Source organism: Melanaphis sacchari, unplaced genomic scaffold (assembly GCF_002803265.2).
Source record: "Melanaphis sacchari strain LSU unplaced genomic scaffold, SCAv2.0 Contig24_pilon_pilon, whole genome shotgun sequence".
Classification (NCBI taxonomy): Eukaryota; Metazoa; Arthropoda; class Insecta; order Hemiptera; family Aphididae; genus Melanaphis; species Melanaphis sacchari.
In genome coordinates, this window is record NW_020271125.1 from 767,877 (window position 1) to 785,500 (window position 17,624).

At 30.9% G+C, this 17,624-nt stretch overlaps 1 protein-coding gene across 3 annotated transcripts in view; it reads right to left on the reverse strand.

The window, feature by feature from the left end:
* Positions 1–1,715: 1,715 nt before the first annotated feature.
* Positions 1,716–17,624, reverse strand: part of LOC112594955 (protein furry) — a 104,961-nt gene continuing 89,052 nt past the window's right edge. For 2 of the 3 annotated variants that reach the window (XM_025339995.1, XM_025339994.1), the window contains exons 31-45: positions 14,555–14,653; positions 13,440–14,345; positions 12,261–12,428; positions 11,780–11,920; positions 11,547–11,715; positions 11,264–11,451; positions 11,123–11,197; positions 7,371–7,559; positions 6,226–6,548; positions 5,970–6,153; positions 4,709–4,999; positions 3,968–4,228; positions 3,691–3,854; positions 2,075–2,181; positions 1,716–2,001 (exon numbers count right to left, since the gene is read on the reverse strand). In XM_025339995.1, coding sequence (XP_025195780.1) covers positions 1,859–2,001; positions 2,075–2,181; positions 3,691–3,854; positions 3,968–4,228; positions 4,709–4,999; positions 5,970–6,153; positions 6,226–6,548; positions 7,371–7,559; positions 11,123–11,197; positions 11,264–11,451; positions 11,547–11,715; positions 11,780–11,920; positions 12,261–12,428; positions 13,440–14,345; positions 14,555–14,653 — 3,408 coding nt within the window. In that variant the 3' untranslated portion in view covers positions 1,716–1,858. Of the gene's footprint in view, positions 2,002–2,074; positions 2,182–3,690; positions 3,855–3,967; positions 4,229–4,708; positions 5,000–5,969; positions 6,154–6,225; positions 6,549–7,370; positions 7,560–10,711; positions 11,005–11,122; positions 11,198–11,263; positions 11,452–11,546; positions 11,716–11,779; positions 11,921–12,260; positions 12,429–13,439; positions 14,346–14,554; positions 14,654–17,624 lie in introns of those variants that run through there. The other variant, XM_025339996.1, reaches the window with a different exon arrangement.

Consider the following 17,624-nt stretch of genomic DNA (forward strand, 5'->3'; position numbering starts at 1 on the left):
GTTTGAGAAAAATATAAAGATGTTTAGTAAAATTCAGCCACTCTTTAGTTGAAAAACGCTGAAAAACCTCTACAATCATCTTCAATTATTTGAAAAGTTTTTAGTTGTATAAGTTTCATTTCCATAGTTGGAAATATTATCAAGGGACATATTTCTTCTTCTCGTACATCTATCCTGTTCTTGCCAAAATATCCCATGTATAGATGCGTACATTGATTTGTATAATCATTTTTTTATAATATTGTTAGAGAAGCATTGAGACGAATCTGACTATTTTTGGTGGACGAATAAAAAATATTGAAATTTACAATAGCAGTTTAATAAACAACTATTAATCAACCTATTTTTAGAAGTCGTTATACCTGCATATATTATTGAGTTGACTCTGTCTTACAAAACGTAATACGATGCGGAAAATATATGTAAAATAAGAGTGAATTAACACTGCGTATCATAAAACTTAAGATTAAGTTGAAATTTAATTTTCTATTTTGTTTTGCGATATTTAAATTTGTATGCAAGTCATATTAAAATTTCAAATTTTCATACGTTTTTCTCTGAAAATTCAAATATTGTAAACATTTCACGATTGTTTTTTATAATTTTAAAATTGATAATCAATTTATCTACAGTAATACGAGTTTAAGTTAAACATAGACTAATAATACAAGAAACTTGCATAGACTACGACGTCACCGATTGGGTACTCGAATCGTTTAAAATATTGAACTATCATATGATTTGAGCATAAAACATATTTTTTTGCGACACGATTGAGCGATTTTGTTGACAAATCAGAAAATATAGACATTTTAAGAATACAAATAAGAAAATATTGATAAGTATAAAAAATTTTATGACGTTGTCATTTGCCATTTTTCATGTTTAACACATTTTAACTACATTCAAAAAAATATACTAATTTGAACAATTACAATTGTACATGATTTCACACGCCATGTATTAATTGTTACTCGTTGATAATAATAATAATAATAAATAATCGAGCTAGGTTATTGTATATCGTTAAGTTTAACGGTATGGAATACTTGCTATACAGAATCTGAATTATTTTTATAAAAATTTGAAAATTATTTAGATCGAGTCACCGATTTTTTTTCACAAAATTTTCGTACATCTCGTTATTGATCTATGTAATTTGTGGATTTAAATGGTGTAAAAATTATAAGAAAAACAACTAAAAACGATGATATAAATTCTAATTGAAAAAAGTATATGTATACGTGACGAGTGTTGCAAATTCAAAAAATGATCAATTTTTATTTACCGATTGATTTGGCTCATTTTAAGTATAATTTATTTTAGTATACAACTTATAAAATGATATTGATAAAAGTGCTATTTAAATGACCTAAAAAATTTAATTTTTGGATTATTTGAAGTGCGATTGTTACACTTATATTCAATGTTTATTGCGAAAATACATCAATCTATTGAAATAAGAAAATACTTGAATTTATATAATGTAAATATTATACAAGATAATAAGTAGAATAAGGTTCTAAGTATTGAGTCAACACTGTTAACCCTGTAGTACCTACGTATGACAGCAAATAAAAAAAAAAAGAATGTTGAAAATTTGAATGTTTCACGTTCAGCATTTTTTCCACATATAACAAATAGTTTTATTGTTTTATGTGCAACTTATACAATTTTATTTATTAAATCAGATAATAATATGATAATTAAGAGTATTATAATATAATAATGATAAAAATGTAATATTTTGTCTTGTAGACATTAAAAAATTTTTAAAAAATTGTGCGTCGAAACTTCTTGTTACTATACAAAAATCATGATCACAAGTATAAAATATTAAATATAAAACAATAGTTAATTAGTTTTGGGAGTAGTTTGACGTTTTTGGTAGCCCTTTGACGCGAGATTCGATGCAGTTCAACGCTTCTAACATTGGAAAGAGTTCAGTCATCAGCCCATTTGTAACGCTTACTAAATCCTCTTCGGTCACGATGAATCCATCTGTAAAGCAAAACACAGTTTAGTGAAGACTCAAGCGGTCGAATTTTTGGTATTTATTTTTGATTTCATTAACCTGAGTGTTTTTCGATCAACAAATGACAATATACGCTCAATATGCTGGTGATATCATCGTCGTCTTCCTCCGTTCCGGTCGATATCAGTTCATTGAGCCAACGACTCCTATTACAAAAAGACGATTACTGATTAGATGTTTCGTTTCAATAAACAAGTTGTTCTTATTATATTATTTAACACTAAAACGTTACAATTCATAAATATTACCCTACATAAATGCAATAAAAGTAAAACAGTTAATTAATAATAATAATACAAGACGTACAAAGTTAATAAGAAAGAAAGAAAAGGTTAAGGTCTCCAATTTTGTTATAATATATTAATAATGTTGTTGATGGTTATGTTATTTGTTTAACAATAATTATTAATGTATGTACTGCTTGAGAAATTTGCTACTATATTTAAATTCTATTAAATTTTAATTCAATAATAATTTACATGAATTAAATTTAAACTTATTTTAAGATATTATTTTTAATTACAGGTATTCAATATATCAAATATAATAGAATTGTTATTTAAAATTATATAATCACTTAAAAATTAATTTCACTATTTACGAGTGTAACTGTATATGTAAAAAAAGAATAAGAATTATTTTGAATAATTGATGACGTACAATAACTTCCAATTAAAATTAAAAATACCGTTAATATAATTATACAGTGAGTCAGATACCCGTTAAAACGTACCAAGAATTATGTGTACCTATTTAATTTGTTCAATCGGAAAATGTATAATCAATTTAGATATGACGTACGAAGTAGCACTAATTAAATTACGAATGCAAGTAAAGTAAAAGTAATCATTGATTTCTACCTAAAGATAAGATTATACGTACAAAACGTATTTAATGTATTCGATTTCAAAGAATATTTCAAAACAAATTATTCTATTTTTATGTTTAAGCATCGAAAATATTATTATAACCTTAAAGTATCGAAGTATAGTATATAATAATATATACGTATATTAAGCACGGAAAACTAACGCGAAAAACGGAGCGAGCGTACTTGATGAGTTGCCCCACGGATTATGTTTTATAATTTTAGTCGTTTAATTATTCACGTAGTGTCGTGAGATTGGCTATCTTCATTATTAAACAATTAATTTATTAATTAGTTTTTTATGTTAAAATTGTATTCTGATACTTACCGCACATTTATTATTATATTATCTAATGTAAGTTTGATAATAAAACTTTGATTATTATGCTATACATTACTATCTTTATAATTGAAATTAAAAAAAAAAAAAATGCTCACATTAAATCGTATTGCAGTTATTAAAAAAAATTAATATTTTTTAATAAATTTCTCTTAATATAGCTATTATACGTAAGATTAGAGGAAAACAAAAATGTTTAGTCAAAAATTATAAATTTGGGCTTGAAAGGGCTAAAATAATAAACCAAGATATTATGAGAACAATATTGATATTTAATACTGATCTTCAAATATCATAGTGATTATCACCATACAATCGAGTATGGTATATAGTATAGGTACATATGCTTGAATTGCAAATCAAGTATAGGCACAATATTTTTATTTTGTGTACTATGAGCATATCAAGAGAAATGTATGTTATATTTTGTCAACGCGTCAGACGTACTTATTCTGTTTAGCGTATGTCAAAGCGTTAGGCCAGTCCGACTCTTGAAGTATCTGGACCAAACTCTCTTCGGGTGTTGGCGCCAGTGGATGTGTACCGCTCTCTTCTTTGGCACGCAACAGTGCTCTTCTCACGGTGCTCACTTCGGCCGACAAGTTTTGGAGCTACGAAAAGGCGAAAAAAATCATAAAAATATATATATATATATATATATATATATACGAGTATATACGTATACTATAGCGAACGCGAGTCACGAAAGTAACAAGAAACTCACTTTATTTTCGACGGCCGAGACGGAAAGTGCGATGTACATTTTTGCGGCAGCTTCCAAGAGCAGCAGCAATTGCAAGTGCAATTTGTATAGAGCTTTACCTAAATCCAAAATGGACTCTTCGTTTGAATAACAACCGCCATCAGCTCCGCTGCCACCGCCACCACCTGTTCCGCCGCCACCACCACTGCTCGTGCTCGATCCTTCTGGCAGACGTTCGCCAAGTTTGCACACTTTAAGCGTGGCCCGTACGGAAAACAAACACTAGACAACAATAAGATATCAACATCATATTATATTATATAAGACACCGCGTTGTAAACTATTATTTGTAATCATTTAATTAATAATTAATTACCACCCAAATCTAGCAGATCAGCTAAAGGAGGGATAATATAATTATATTAAATTTTGTTTAAGATACCTAACGCCAAATCTATAATATTATGATTTATGTATTATAGAAAACGAATAGTATTATATAATATCTACTTAGAACATTATTATTATGACTTATGAAACTTATTTACAGTATATAAATGAGTAAAAGTATTTTAATGTATTTTACTTATTGCTATTTTTGTTTGCTCCTTTAGTGCCTATTGCCACTATCTACAAACGAGTTTAGTCGGTTTGAACTCAGTGCACTGTTTAAAGTTCGTAATCAGTACTACTACTACCTAACATGGCAAACTTAAATTTGGTTTTGTTTTTTTTATCTATGTATAGAAAGTTTTATAGTACTTCGGAAGTTTGATCTTTACGATCCAACAACGTGTCGATGTGTTCCCGTATCTGGAGCATCGGAAACCGTAACGCACCATCCATTTTTAGTGCAGTCGGCGAGAACCATACGAGCGGTGGGTCAGCGTGGGTGGTTAATACTATGATGGCTGAGTTAAGGTGGGTGAGCATCTGCCGACAGTTGACGTGGCTCTGCGCACAACAGCCCGTTGTTGCCGGATCTTCTTCCACGTATTCGTTCAGTGTCACGCAAGCTTCGCGAGTCAGCAGAACGCATTTTCTAATAATGTCCTGTAAACCACACTCGGAATTATACACTTACCAGGAAATAGTATAATAATAAAATTACACGTTGTTTAAAAGTGTAAACTACTTGTACTACTTTAAGCGTAGTTACGAATATTGAGTATTTTTAAACTATATTTACACATCTAAATTAACGATCAAAAACAAAATATAAAGCTTACACTAAATAATAAATAGTGTATTATTGTATTCAATTTATCTCAACTGTGGAATTTATGTAGCTCTACGTTAAAAGTCTAATACCCCAGCTAATGCATTTTATTTTATTAACACGGAATAAGTTCAAAAAACAATGAGGTTAAACTACACATAGTATGGTGAACAGATCAATTTTTACAATATATTTATAAATTATAATAGATATGTAGGTATACAAGTTAAAATGATAAAGATAACATCACAAAACAGATAATTGGAGAATCGTCAAAATAATTTTCCGGAAAAATTAGTAACCGGAATAATTTTTCTGAAAATGTTGATGTACCTAATTCAAAATTTGAACGAGTAAAACGAGTTATCAGTTTTTAAAATGATTCAAAAAAAGGTAATAGTCTTTAAGAATAATAAATTATATATTATGTTGATAGACTAATAATAAGGAAAAAGATAACTATTAGTTACTAAAATTATTAAAACCATAGCTTTAGAATTTTCTAAACTTAACATTATGGACCGTTATCCTCAGTACACAAAATTAAATAACTTAATACTACTCGTTCGAATTTCGATTTTGATACGTCAAAACTTTCAGAAAATTTATCCACTACGGTTACATAATCGATAATATAAAAAGACGGTTCTCATTTGAAAAATAGAAGATTTTAGATCTACAAGACACTCCTGCAGACACAAAACACCCTAATTACGTAACTATTACTTGTTTATTTTCTGAAATAATTGAATAATATTTTATAACATTCGAATACACCAGTAAAATTGTATCGAGAAATCTCACCTTAACTACCCTGTGAAGTATGTGAAACATATGTAGTGCGTTAGACGGCTTTTGGTCTAACAGTGATTTGATGGTGGACCTCCAACATTCTTCAGTGTCATCTCGCTGGAACGACATAAGCGCGTTCAAGTTCGGTGAGGCGTTGCACGGTGTCAAGTCGCCAAGATCGCCGATACTCGAACCGCTTTAAATGTAAAATAAAAAAAAAATAATTAATCAATTATTGTTAGGAAAAATCGTAATGTCGTAAACTCACGATGTGTCGGAACGCGTTATCGAATCGGTGCGGTCACGGTGGCCGTCAAAGGACGCGTTGTCGGGTTCAAGTTGCGCATTGCACGCCGCTATCTCGTCCAGAGGTGAAACCGAACCTAGTTCGTCGTCCGAAGATTCGTCGTTGCCTTTTTTCGTGTTCAGCATCGGAGTTTGCTCGCTGACGCTCTCTTCCACTTGACACATGCCATCCGCGCCCGTTACGTACGCAGCTGCAACACCACTTTGGGCAGCAGCGGTCGTCAGGTCGTTGCCGCCTAACGGAAGTCTCCTGACACCCCAGTTGAAATTGTCCGTACTTTCGCCCTATAAACATCATATCACAATTAAATGACTTCGTTTTACTTAAACTTAAATAATAATAATAATAATAATATCAATCTAAAAATCGAGTCATGCGTGATGTTTACATACGTGCAAGGTGATCGTTTTGACGTAAGTCACTCATTATTTCAAAAAACAACAACGTTTTTGAAAATATTTTTTTACATAATTTTAATTTATTAAAATAAAAAAAAAACCGTGTTTAGAAAAGAATCAATTGTTTGACTATTTTTTAACGTTATTATTTTTACAAAAAGGATTTTAAATTTAATATTTTAAATAACAAAATACATACTTAATTCATATCATGAAACAGAATATTATCCTGAGTATTTTGATGTATAAAAATGTATGTGTAATAATTTTGGACTAATTAGTTACAAATATTTAAAGTTTAGATGAGCGGAGTTAAACAACATTTTGCAGGGTATTCTCCCACCACTTCATTTCACCGATCTAAACATTAAATACTTATACCTAAGTTATAACTCATAAAATACTGCATTTTTATTGTTATTAAAAATTAAAAAAATAGAAAAATATAATTTATATTTAAAAACAATCATGTTTTTAACGATTTAAAAATATAAATTTTTTTTATAATTATCTTACGTTAAATTAATCACTTGGTATATATGAATTAACGTATAGTAAACTCACTATACCCGTATAATATAAACTTATAAGGCAATAGGTACTTCTAAACGCTAAGCCTAACAAAAATATTACCGTCGTCCATCATCCGAATAATTATTTGTGAACTACGTTATTATAATATTATAATTTATAATAGCGGGTACATACCTCGACGCTTTCGCTTTCGTATTCGAGAAAATCGAAATCTTTGAAGACCGTACCGAAGTGATCGGCATTGTCTTCGCGTTCTTTTCGGGAATCACTGGGTATGGATACGTCCGGAGCCGAAACCTCTTCGGTGCTGCTAGCCCTACTCGAATGGCGTTCGAGTAGCTCAGAGCTTTGGCTAAATATCACCTGATAAGAAAAAAGTAAAAAAAAAACAATGTTATACTTGTATAGTAATTAATTTCAATATGCTGACGATTTTCCAGAGCAGGTAATGTGTGCACGACAATCAGTTTATTTTAGGGATGGGTTCTCGAACTCATCTAACTTAAAAGCACTCTGAAACTCAAGGAATTCGAAAAGTCTGAGATTCATTAGAAATCTACACTTATCTCCTCGATCGCCATTATCAATTTAAATTTAATTTATAATCGTATCGTAATCTGTTTATCAATATTTCGAAAAATTCGAATAAAAATAGATTTGAGTTCGTAAAAATAAAGTTTAGCCCATCCCTAGGATAAATTTACGATACCTACGTAATTTTCGGTACACCATAAAACGAAAATAACAACAAAAACAACAACAACAGCAGCAACAACAACAAACAAAATAGTTATTTGATGATATCGCGTATAAAATTTGAAAGCGAGCGTTTCACGCTAGTGATAAATAATGCATATGATTAAAATCTAATATAGTGGTATTTAGATAATAAATAAATAGCTGTGCTGAATCTTTTGTGGAAAAAAAGCATTAGATTTGTAAAGAATATGCCCACGGTGTATTGTACACAATTCCACAATAGTGTTGCCCATAACCAGAATTTATAGTCTTACGTATAGAATACGTATTTCAATTACTGATTCAAATAGTATTATAATATTATACTTATGATAATAATTTAAATATTCCAAAAAATAATCATTTTTATGTGTTGATATTTATAAAGCGATTTTTATACTTTATTAAATATACTCTGAATACTCATGTAGTTATTTAAATAACAATTCTATAACAATAACTATTGTACTCACTACGAAGTATTCATATAGGTAATATTTATTCAAATACATTTATTTCGAGCATTTAACAAGCCTGAAAAGCTTCCAAAAATGTATACTTTAAATTTAATGTTTAATCAAATTTGTATTTTCAATATCTTAAAATACATATATACACACCACACCCTATTTATATAGTGCTATTATGTTATTGTAACTGAAAACCAATTTATACTTTTTTTAACTATACTTATTATTAAAATTATTTATTATTTATATTCGTGTAATGTAATTGCCTTATGCTGTATTTGAGTCTAACGGTGTATACTTAAATAAATACTGTTTTCATTTTTACCCTACTAATAAATAATAATTAAAATATGAGAGAAAATTAATAACAATACATTTTGAAATATTGCGCAAGGGAGAGATGGATAAATATCATTATAATCTGTTTGTTTGTTTTATTTTTTTTTTTTTTTATTACAGCTAATTTATAAAAAAAATTCTTATTGATTTTAGGATAAGAATAGTTTCTATGAACATTTGATTAAAAAATGGGTTTTAAAATTTTGAATTATGCACGCCAAATATAAAATACCAAATCGACACGATATTATTATACATTTTAAACTAAAACTAAGTTAAGATGTTGGTTTTTGTACATAGTGGCGTAGCTCGGATTTTTTAATGGGGAGGAGTAATGGTTTAGATTTATACAATAGATATATATAAAATATATTTTTAATTTTGTTATACTTTATTTAAAAAGTTAAAAATCATTTTAATCACATTACATTAACATTAGTTTTGTTATTTAAGAAGCTAATTTATTTGGGACATTATCAGGGTCTATCATTATATCATCATTGCTAAGTCATTTAATCTACTTTCACGTGTGGTGTTTTGCAAATATGTTTTTAATCTTTTTATTGTTGAAAAATATCGTTCACTACTGGTAGTAACTACTAAGAGGGTTGCTAAAATCTGTAGAAGTTTGAAAGTAAAAGAGAAAATGTATATGTTATATTTTTGAAGTGTCGTTAACATTTTTTGGTAAACCTTTGAGTTCCTATACATTTTTGTTACTACATTTTTATTTGACTTACAGCTGCTAACACACTGCAATATAAATCACCTTGACACATTTCAACTAGCCGCTTAGTTTTTTCGTGAAGTACATTATGAATGATGATAAAATAAAATTAATATTTTCATTTATAGATCTGTGAGATATAAAATCACTCATTTAATTGATTCAAAAATGATTTATAAATGGAACGAATAGATATTATAAGTAATAATCCTCAGTAAAATTTATCTGTACATTGTATCTGTTTTTTTTTTTTTTGCTTGTGATTTGTACGAGGAATATATATTTTAACTTTAAGGCATCATATTTAGATTTTATATTATTAAATATAATTTTAAATTAACTTTTATAATTTAATCTTAGTTTTTTAATTGTATTTACCACGATGTTGGCAGTTTGAATAGCTTCAACCAGATCTATATTCTGTGCCCAAAGAAACTTACTTAATTGTAAATTAATATTCATTACGTATCCCAGTATATAAGCTGTTGGTATAGTATAAATTTTGATAATAGATAAAACATTATCTTTTTTAGGGCATTTATAAAAAAACACAAACTTTTTAAATAATTCCGGTAAATTTTTTTTAGACTGAAATAACTAAATTAAGATCACAAGAATTACAATATATACGATGTCCGAGAGGATAATTTTTTGTAACATGAGCTAGAATTCCATTGAATTGTCCATCATTGGATGTAGGCATATAGTACGATCGTATCTTGACTACGTAAACAACATACAATATATAAAAGCGTCTCGTTGCAAATTTAAAATTTTAATATTCAATTCCGCAATGATAGTGATAACATCAATAACAGATGGTGATAGTTATTTGGTCTTGGTAAAAGACTTTTATGGCAGAACAAATTACTATCAGCAATATCCTATTGGCATGGTTCCACACTACATTTTTGGCTCCCATTTATAGACCTTATACTTGGAATATAAGGTCTATGTTTCCATTTCACTATACAAAGCGTCAACAATTTTTCCTATTAATTGGACCATCTATGTATATTTGATCAATGCTATTATTTAGTATATTAATAGGATTTTTATTTTTATTATAGATAGATAAAATACTGTTAGCGTTCAAAATTGATGTTTTATGATAATTTGTATTTTCATGTTTATTGGACTCTTCAATTGCTTTTTTACAATTTGAAAAATTTTTAAAAAGTTTTTCTATTTTAGCGATTAGAGATGGTGTACGACAGGCGGTAGCCACAATGCAGAGAATATTTTTTTTACAAACTTCTTAACCTTTTTAACCGATAAATATAAAAAAAGCATCAGGGCGGCGGGGGGGGGGATCGTAAGCAACACCCAAAACCTCATTGGCTACACCACTGTTCGTATAATATTATTATTGTTAATTCACTAAATCAAACGTACAAAATTAAATCGTATTAGTGGGATGCCCGTGTATTACGTAAGACGCAAACATAACAGCTGATAATAATATATAACTAGAATTGTGTCTACCCAGCGCAATAAACGTTTACCGTACCTTGTTCAGTGCGTTTAAATCGTCCTATAGGTAATTTACACAACAATAATAATAAAATAATTAATCAACGGGTTATTATGAATTTTTTTGTACGTAATTCGACTCATCGGGTCGCAAACATAATATTAAACAGTATACGTACCGAAGGACTCTTTGGCAATCCTACTCGTTGTCCACAGCTCATCAACAAACTAACCAATAGCTCTCGCACTCGGCTCTATATAAGTGATGATATAAAGTCATTAAAGGCGTGCATAGGACGAGATGACGATGCATTTTATACCTGACACAACCAAGGCCTCTTCCATCCGGGAACAGCGGAGTCGGAAGGTGATAACGAAGTGGACCGTCTCTGCTGCAGTAATACACTATTGGAGTTAATCGATTCCGAGTCCGGTGCAGCAGCTCCCGCCACCTTGCGACCGATCAGAGGCGTTTGGGACATGTCAAACGTGAAATCCATGGTCCTTCCTATGTATAACACATGCGCAACATGTATAGTACACTATTATTAACAAGTTATTATCACGACCGATAATAATATAATATCGTAGATAAATCATTACCTGGCAATTCTTTTTTCATGAATACGTCGATGTCGGAAAATGAGTAATGAGAAGCAGTGGCGTGCGAGTCCCAATAAATGTAATGAGTGGAGGTAGGAGGAGCGACCAGCGTGGATGAACGAGTCACGACCAATTTTAATATTTTCAAAGCTTCTTTATAGTTTACACCCTATATAAACAAACGGCATGAGGTTATCATAAAAAATACGTTTTATTTTTTAAGCTACATTTACCTCAATGTATTTAGCGATTACTCTGAGTAGATCAGCGTTAAAAGGTTGAGAAGTGGTCGATGACAAGTCTACATAGTGTAGCATACAATGAATGATGTTCAACACTGGTAGTTGAATGATATATGGTCCTCTCTCTAGCACCTTAAGACAAAATTATCTTTTAAAATTCTATTAGACAGTTTACGTATAAATATATTTTAATACCAATTTTTTATTTCAGTACATTAATACAAAAATTGTGATTCACTAATTAATATTAAGGTGTTAATTGAATGAAGTTTTAATCATTTGACAACAAAATTCTTGAAATTTAAATGCTTACCTATTGATTTGACCGTTCAGTTAATACGTCTAAGATTTAGATTAAAATCCTTTTAAGTATAAATAGAATGATGTTGAAAATTAGATAACTATGAAAACTACTCAACTACGTAAATGTATATGTAATAGTTAAAATAGTTTGAAAATACATTTTACTCACTTCCACTAGAAAAGCAAGCATGTTGTGACTTAAGTGAGAATACGCATCGTACAAATATTTAACTACGCATTTGGTCCACTGAAAACTTTCTTTACTAAATGTGCGTCGGCTATACAGTGTCATAACTGTCGCCAAATTTTCCAGTTTCATACTTTTGTTTGTACACAACTAAAAATACAATATTAATAAATCATAATTAGTTTGGGTATAGACTAGTAACTAAAAATTTAAAAACAAAAATCCTTCCATATATTAATTTTAAACACCAATAATTTAATTATTTGACATTTTTCTTATTAGATACCTAGTGATCATACTTTTTAAACTTCAATAAAAATATATAACTAGAACGTCTAGAGCTTATGACGATCGTATAAATTAGGAGTTGCTAATTCGTTAAAGAAAAATATAAAAATATTCGTTACATTTAATATTAAATTTACAGCACATCAAACAAATTAGAAAAAACTGATGAGTGATATCATTTTCTTTTTCATTAAATCTATTATATATTATGTTTACTTAACACATTTTTACTTATGTGTATAATATTTATCATAATTGTATGATGCAAGGATAAAAAAATCAGTAAATTTTTAACACGCGACGTTAAAAAAATGTGCCAACCTTCGTATACCTATACTATATAGTATTGTATTTTAACAAAATTCAAGTTATGTGATTATTTTATAGAAATTTAATTTTGAATTTCTAAAATTAAACTGAAAAGTTTAGAATCTGTAAAAATTGTATTGTGAATGTTCACAAATCATAATCAATATAAATTTAGAGAAAAAATGTAGGTTTCGCGTGTAGATAACTTTACTGTTACTCTGTATCTATCAGTTGTAATTATTGTTTATTTTATAGGAGTAAAAAAAAAAATCCATTTAGCAATTATTATCATAAAAATTAATAAAAACATTTTAAAAATTAATTGGATTTTTATCCGAATGAACGCGTATTAGCAATAATATGCCATAAATTTTGGAAAATAAATATATAGTTGGTTATTCAAGTGTAATGTTTTGTAATTAATGGGTATTTCTATTTTTAAATTAAGTTTAATTTATGACAATAGTTTATTGATATTCCGTAATACTGTCAGGCAGTTTTTAAAAGTGAAACGACACTATAAACGCCATATTATAATGTTATTATCGATTGTCATACGCATACTTGAGCAATATTTTCAGCGCTCATGATGCACAACTCGTTAGCGTCTTCGTAGTGCAACAACATGTACGGGAGGAGCGCGACAACGTTCATGGGAAAAGCCAAACTTTCTGACGGGTCAACCACCAGCAGGTCGAGAAGGGGCGTCAACTGCGACAGGAGTGGTACCACGTGTTCGTACGTCACGGGGTTGGTGCACCCCTTGAGCAAGAGCGCGTGCACACCCGGGAACGACGGCGTCCGCAACTGGACGGCCAGCTTGTCCACTTTGTCCCGGGTGTCGGGCCGGTCGAGTGGTAATCTCCTGAGGACCCGCGACAGTAGCCGACATGCGAGCAGGAACTCATGTTCGTAGTCAGACTCGAGTAGCGACACCGCTAACCAGAACAGTTGACCGAGCACCGTTAACTTGTCGTCCTGCGTGGCCGAATCGCCGAGCAGCTTAAGGTTCTGTTGAGTGGCTGCACAGTTGTTGGATTTGCTGCCACCGGCACTATTACCACCAGTACCGGCTCCGCCGCTGCCACCGCGACCTTCGTCCTTGACGGTCAAGTCAGATGCAGTCGCCGCCGCCGTGGACTGCGAATACGGGACGGCCCTCCGAGAATAATGAGACACGGAGTAACTGGTGCTCCGAAAGTGCGATGCTTGGTTGAAGCACGAGGGCGGTGTGCGCCGGTTGATCGGACATTTTTGCGCGATTGATCGTTGTAGTTTGCTCCCGCCGACACTTCCACCGACACCACCTCCTCCGCTGCCACCGCCGCTTTCTACCATTGAGTTCGTATCCTTGTTGTTCAAGTTCGGGGTGGACTTGAAAATGTCTCTGGTCATGTCTAGAGGTCGAAAGTCCGTTTCTAACGAGTCCACGGCCGCTTCCAAAGTTAACAGCAATTCTGTCACGTAACCCTTTAAGATAAAAGATATGAGACGCGTGAGAACGAATAAAACAGTATTGCATATTAGGCACGGAGTCTGATGTTATTTAATAAAAATAATAACAATAAAAAAAATTAAAAAACACGTAAATTAAAATGTGATTTATATATATATATATATATATATATATATATATATATATATATATAATACCATTATTAACAGATTTTAAAACTAACCTGCATATCTTCACCCTGTTCAGCAACAGTTTCGATTAATCTCGATAATATTTCCGATAGCATTCGGCTCGTAATTGGTATGCGTAAAGCTCTAAAAATCTGTCGAAAGAATAAAAAAATATTTTTTAATTTAACGTTAAAATCGAGCAAATTATTTAGGCAGATTACTGTGTTTAATAACAATTTTAGATTTTAATCGAAAATCGTTTGCTTTAAAATTTGATACTTAAATGGAAAAAAGCCATCGAGTAGATAACCACTCTATTGTACAGTATATATACAGTGTACCTCGTTATTGAGTAGACACTGTGATGGATGTGTTAAATTATTTAAATTCAATGATAAATCATCGTATATGTTAAAAAAATGATCCTAACCGATGACGGAAAGTTTTTATAATAATGCAATAATTTTAACAAATGTTCGTGTTTTAGATTATTTTTAAAAGTACAAAAAAATTTCAATCATTTTAATCTTCTAAAAGTACCTGCAACTATAGATACGACTCGCTATCAAAAACCTCTGTCAAATTATCAGACCTTTTTTTTTTTTTTTTTATTAGAAAAAGTGTTTGCAGACACAAAAATGAAAAAAATAACAACACGTTATTGTAAAATCAATAAAATAATTCAATAAATCAATTTGCTCCACTCAAAATCTTAACAACAATTTCCTCCTAACGTTTTTCGTTATCGTATTTTTATTGCTGTATAGCAAACGTATAACATTTAATAAATTACAAATAATAAAAATATTGATTTTTGACATCTTAACGTTTGATTAAGTCTATCGGGGTGAATAGAAATTCATCAAAGATTATACTCGCAAATCACGAATAGCCATCTTAAGTTGATCGTTTTCAATACCTACCTACTACTTGACATATTATTATCTATAATTAGGTTTGATTAAATTATTTCTGCGTGCAGTGTCATCTTGTGCACGGGAAGAATTGGCTGAGTCGTAATTTTTAAATAGCTAATTACAAAAATCTTTGGTCTAATTCAATTAATATAATAATTAGCTATTAAACTCTGCTGGGGTCTTCATCGTATTTTACAAGGTAATACACTATATACATCAAACGCATTAAATAATGTAAATATTGTGTTTAATTCTTATAAACAGCCAACATAAACAATAACTGGACTAGATGACATGTGTTTTTTTTAATGTTTTACCTCGACGTGCCCACGGACAACACGTTTTGTCGGACCGTTATTATGATTACGCTCAAAAACGCAATACAGTAACAATTATAGTGTCACCATTATAAAAAGGTTATGCAAAAACTGTAGTTAAATTAAGAAACGGAAGACGGTCGCACATTAAATGGTCGACTTCTGTTTTTTTTTTTTTTTTTTTAAGAATGTCCGAAGAGAAATATCGTGGTTACCCGCTCGAGTAGTATACCTATGAGAGTACATGCAATATATATTTTAAACCATGGTTGTCTGCGTAAATGATGGATCACGGGTTTAAAATTTCCACTACAAATGCAAATTTCAAAAAAGTAACGATCGAAACAGGTACCTATTGTAATGATATGCTCACATATCATTGTTTATTACATATACATAAAATTCAATTAAATAAATTAACGGTCAAGTTGTCGCACGCAGATTAAACCCTACAAACATCCTTTTGCCACTGACGAAAGAAAACAACTTATATTATATGATCACAAAGGAATTGACACATGAGTTGTGACAATATCTCGAAAAACGTGTGAACCAATTTCGTTAGCCAGCGGAGGCGGGCCATGGTACAATGAAGCTCTCTGTCGTGTAGAAGAAAGACTATTTCTTCGAAAAAACGCTGAGTCCTTTTTTTATGATGGCATGGCCTGCGACTCTGGCTGGCTCGACCAGGTCTTCTCCCTGCAGTGCACGAGCACCAGCCAAGCCACGAGTGCACGAGCACCAGCCAAGCCACGAGTGCACGAGCACCAGCCAAGTCACGAGTGCATGAGCACCGGCCAAACTATCGAGTGCATGAGCACCGACAAAAATTACGAGTGCGGGCGCACCAGACAAGCGAGCAGGAGTTTTTTCCCAAAACCACCATACGACATACACACAAGACTGCGAGCGACAACTGGACTTCTTTCTTTTTCTAATTCAAATCAGTGTTGTTTTTCTTATTTAAACATAAGTTTTCCTTAAATCGTATCGTAACTTGTGTCACCTTATACCTTTCTCCGAGGAACGTATTATAAGTATTCACTGCGGCGAATCAGGTAAGGTGCATGTCTAAAATACTAATTGTTAGTACAGGTTATGTTACTATCTAATTTGTGTAATGGTGTATTTGATCACATTCTTGAATCACGATCTCGAGAACCCTCCGAAGAACGGGAGGAAGGTAATAACACGAGAACAAGCATACCCAATATTTATTAATACCGGACTTACATACAAGGCTTGTGTCCCTTGTGTCAGTCCGGCCATATCATACTTATAACTTTCATCGCACCATTTTAATATTTTTATATTTATACGTTAGCTTCATCTTTTTTGTGTTATTACACTATATTAAACGATTATTGTTTGTATTGCCGTGTAAAACATGTGATATTTCTTGGTTATACTTGTAGATTGTAACTGCAGGAGCGTGTTTTATCACTCTTGAAGGTACAAATGTAAAACGTACGGCTGAATTAATTAATAGTTTTATTCGTCTTTATTTATGCAGACGTATAATATATCACATGTAATGTATTATCCATAATTATATTGAAGTAATAAAACGAAAAACAATCTAAAAATCGCTCTAAACTCGCTCTAATTTGATTGTTTGATGACTACCCGGAACCGAAATTTTACTAATAACTTATATGAGTTATGGCAAAAATATAATTGCTATGTTTAAAAAATATAGGATTACTCTTAAACTAACCTTCATTAAAATCATCCAAAAAGTGGTGGCGATAATATTATAATGGTGGCTGGGATTTAGCGAATTTCTTTTCCAAACTATTTTTAAGTTTGTTGCGTCATAATGTGCGTCTTATAGAATACACAAAATAAGTACATACTATTCATAATATATTTGAAACTTTTATAAATAT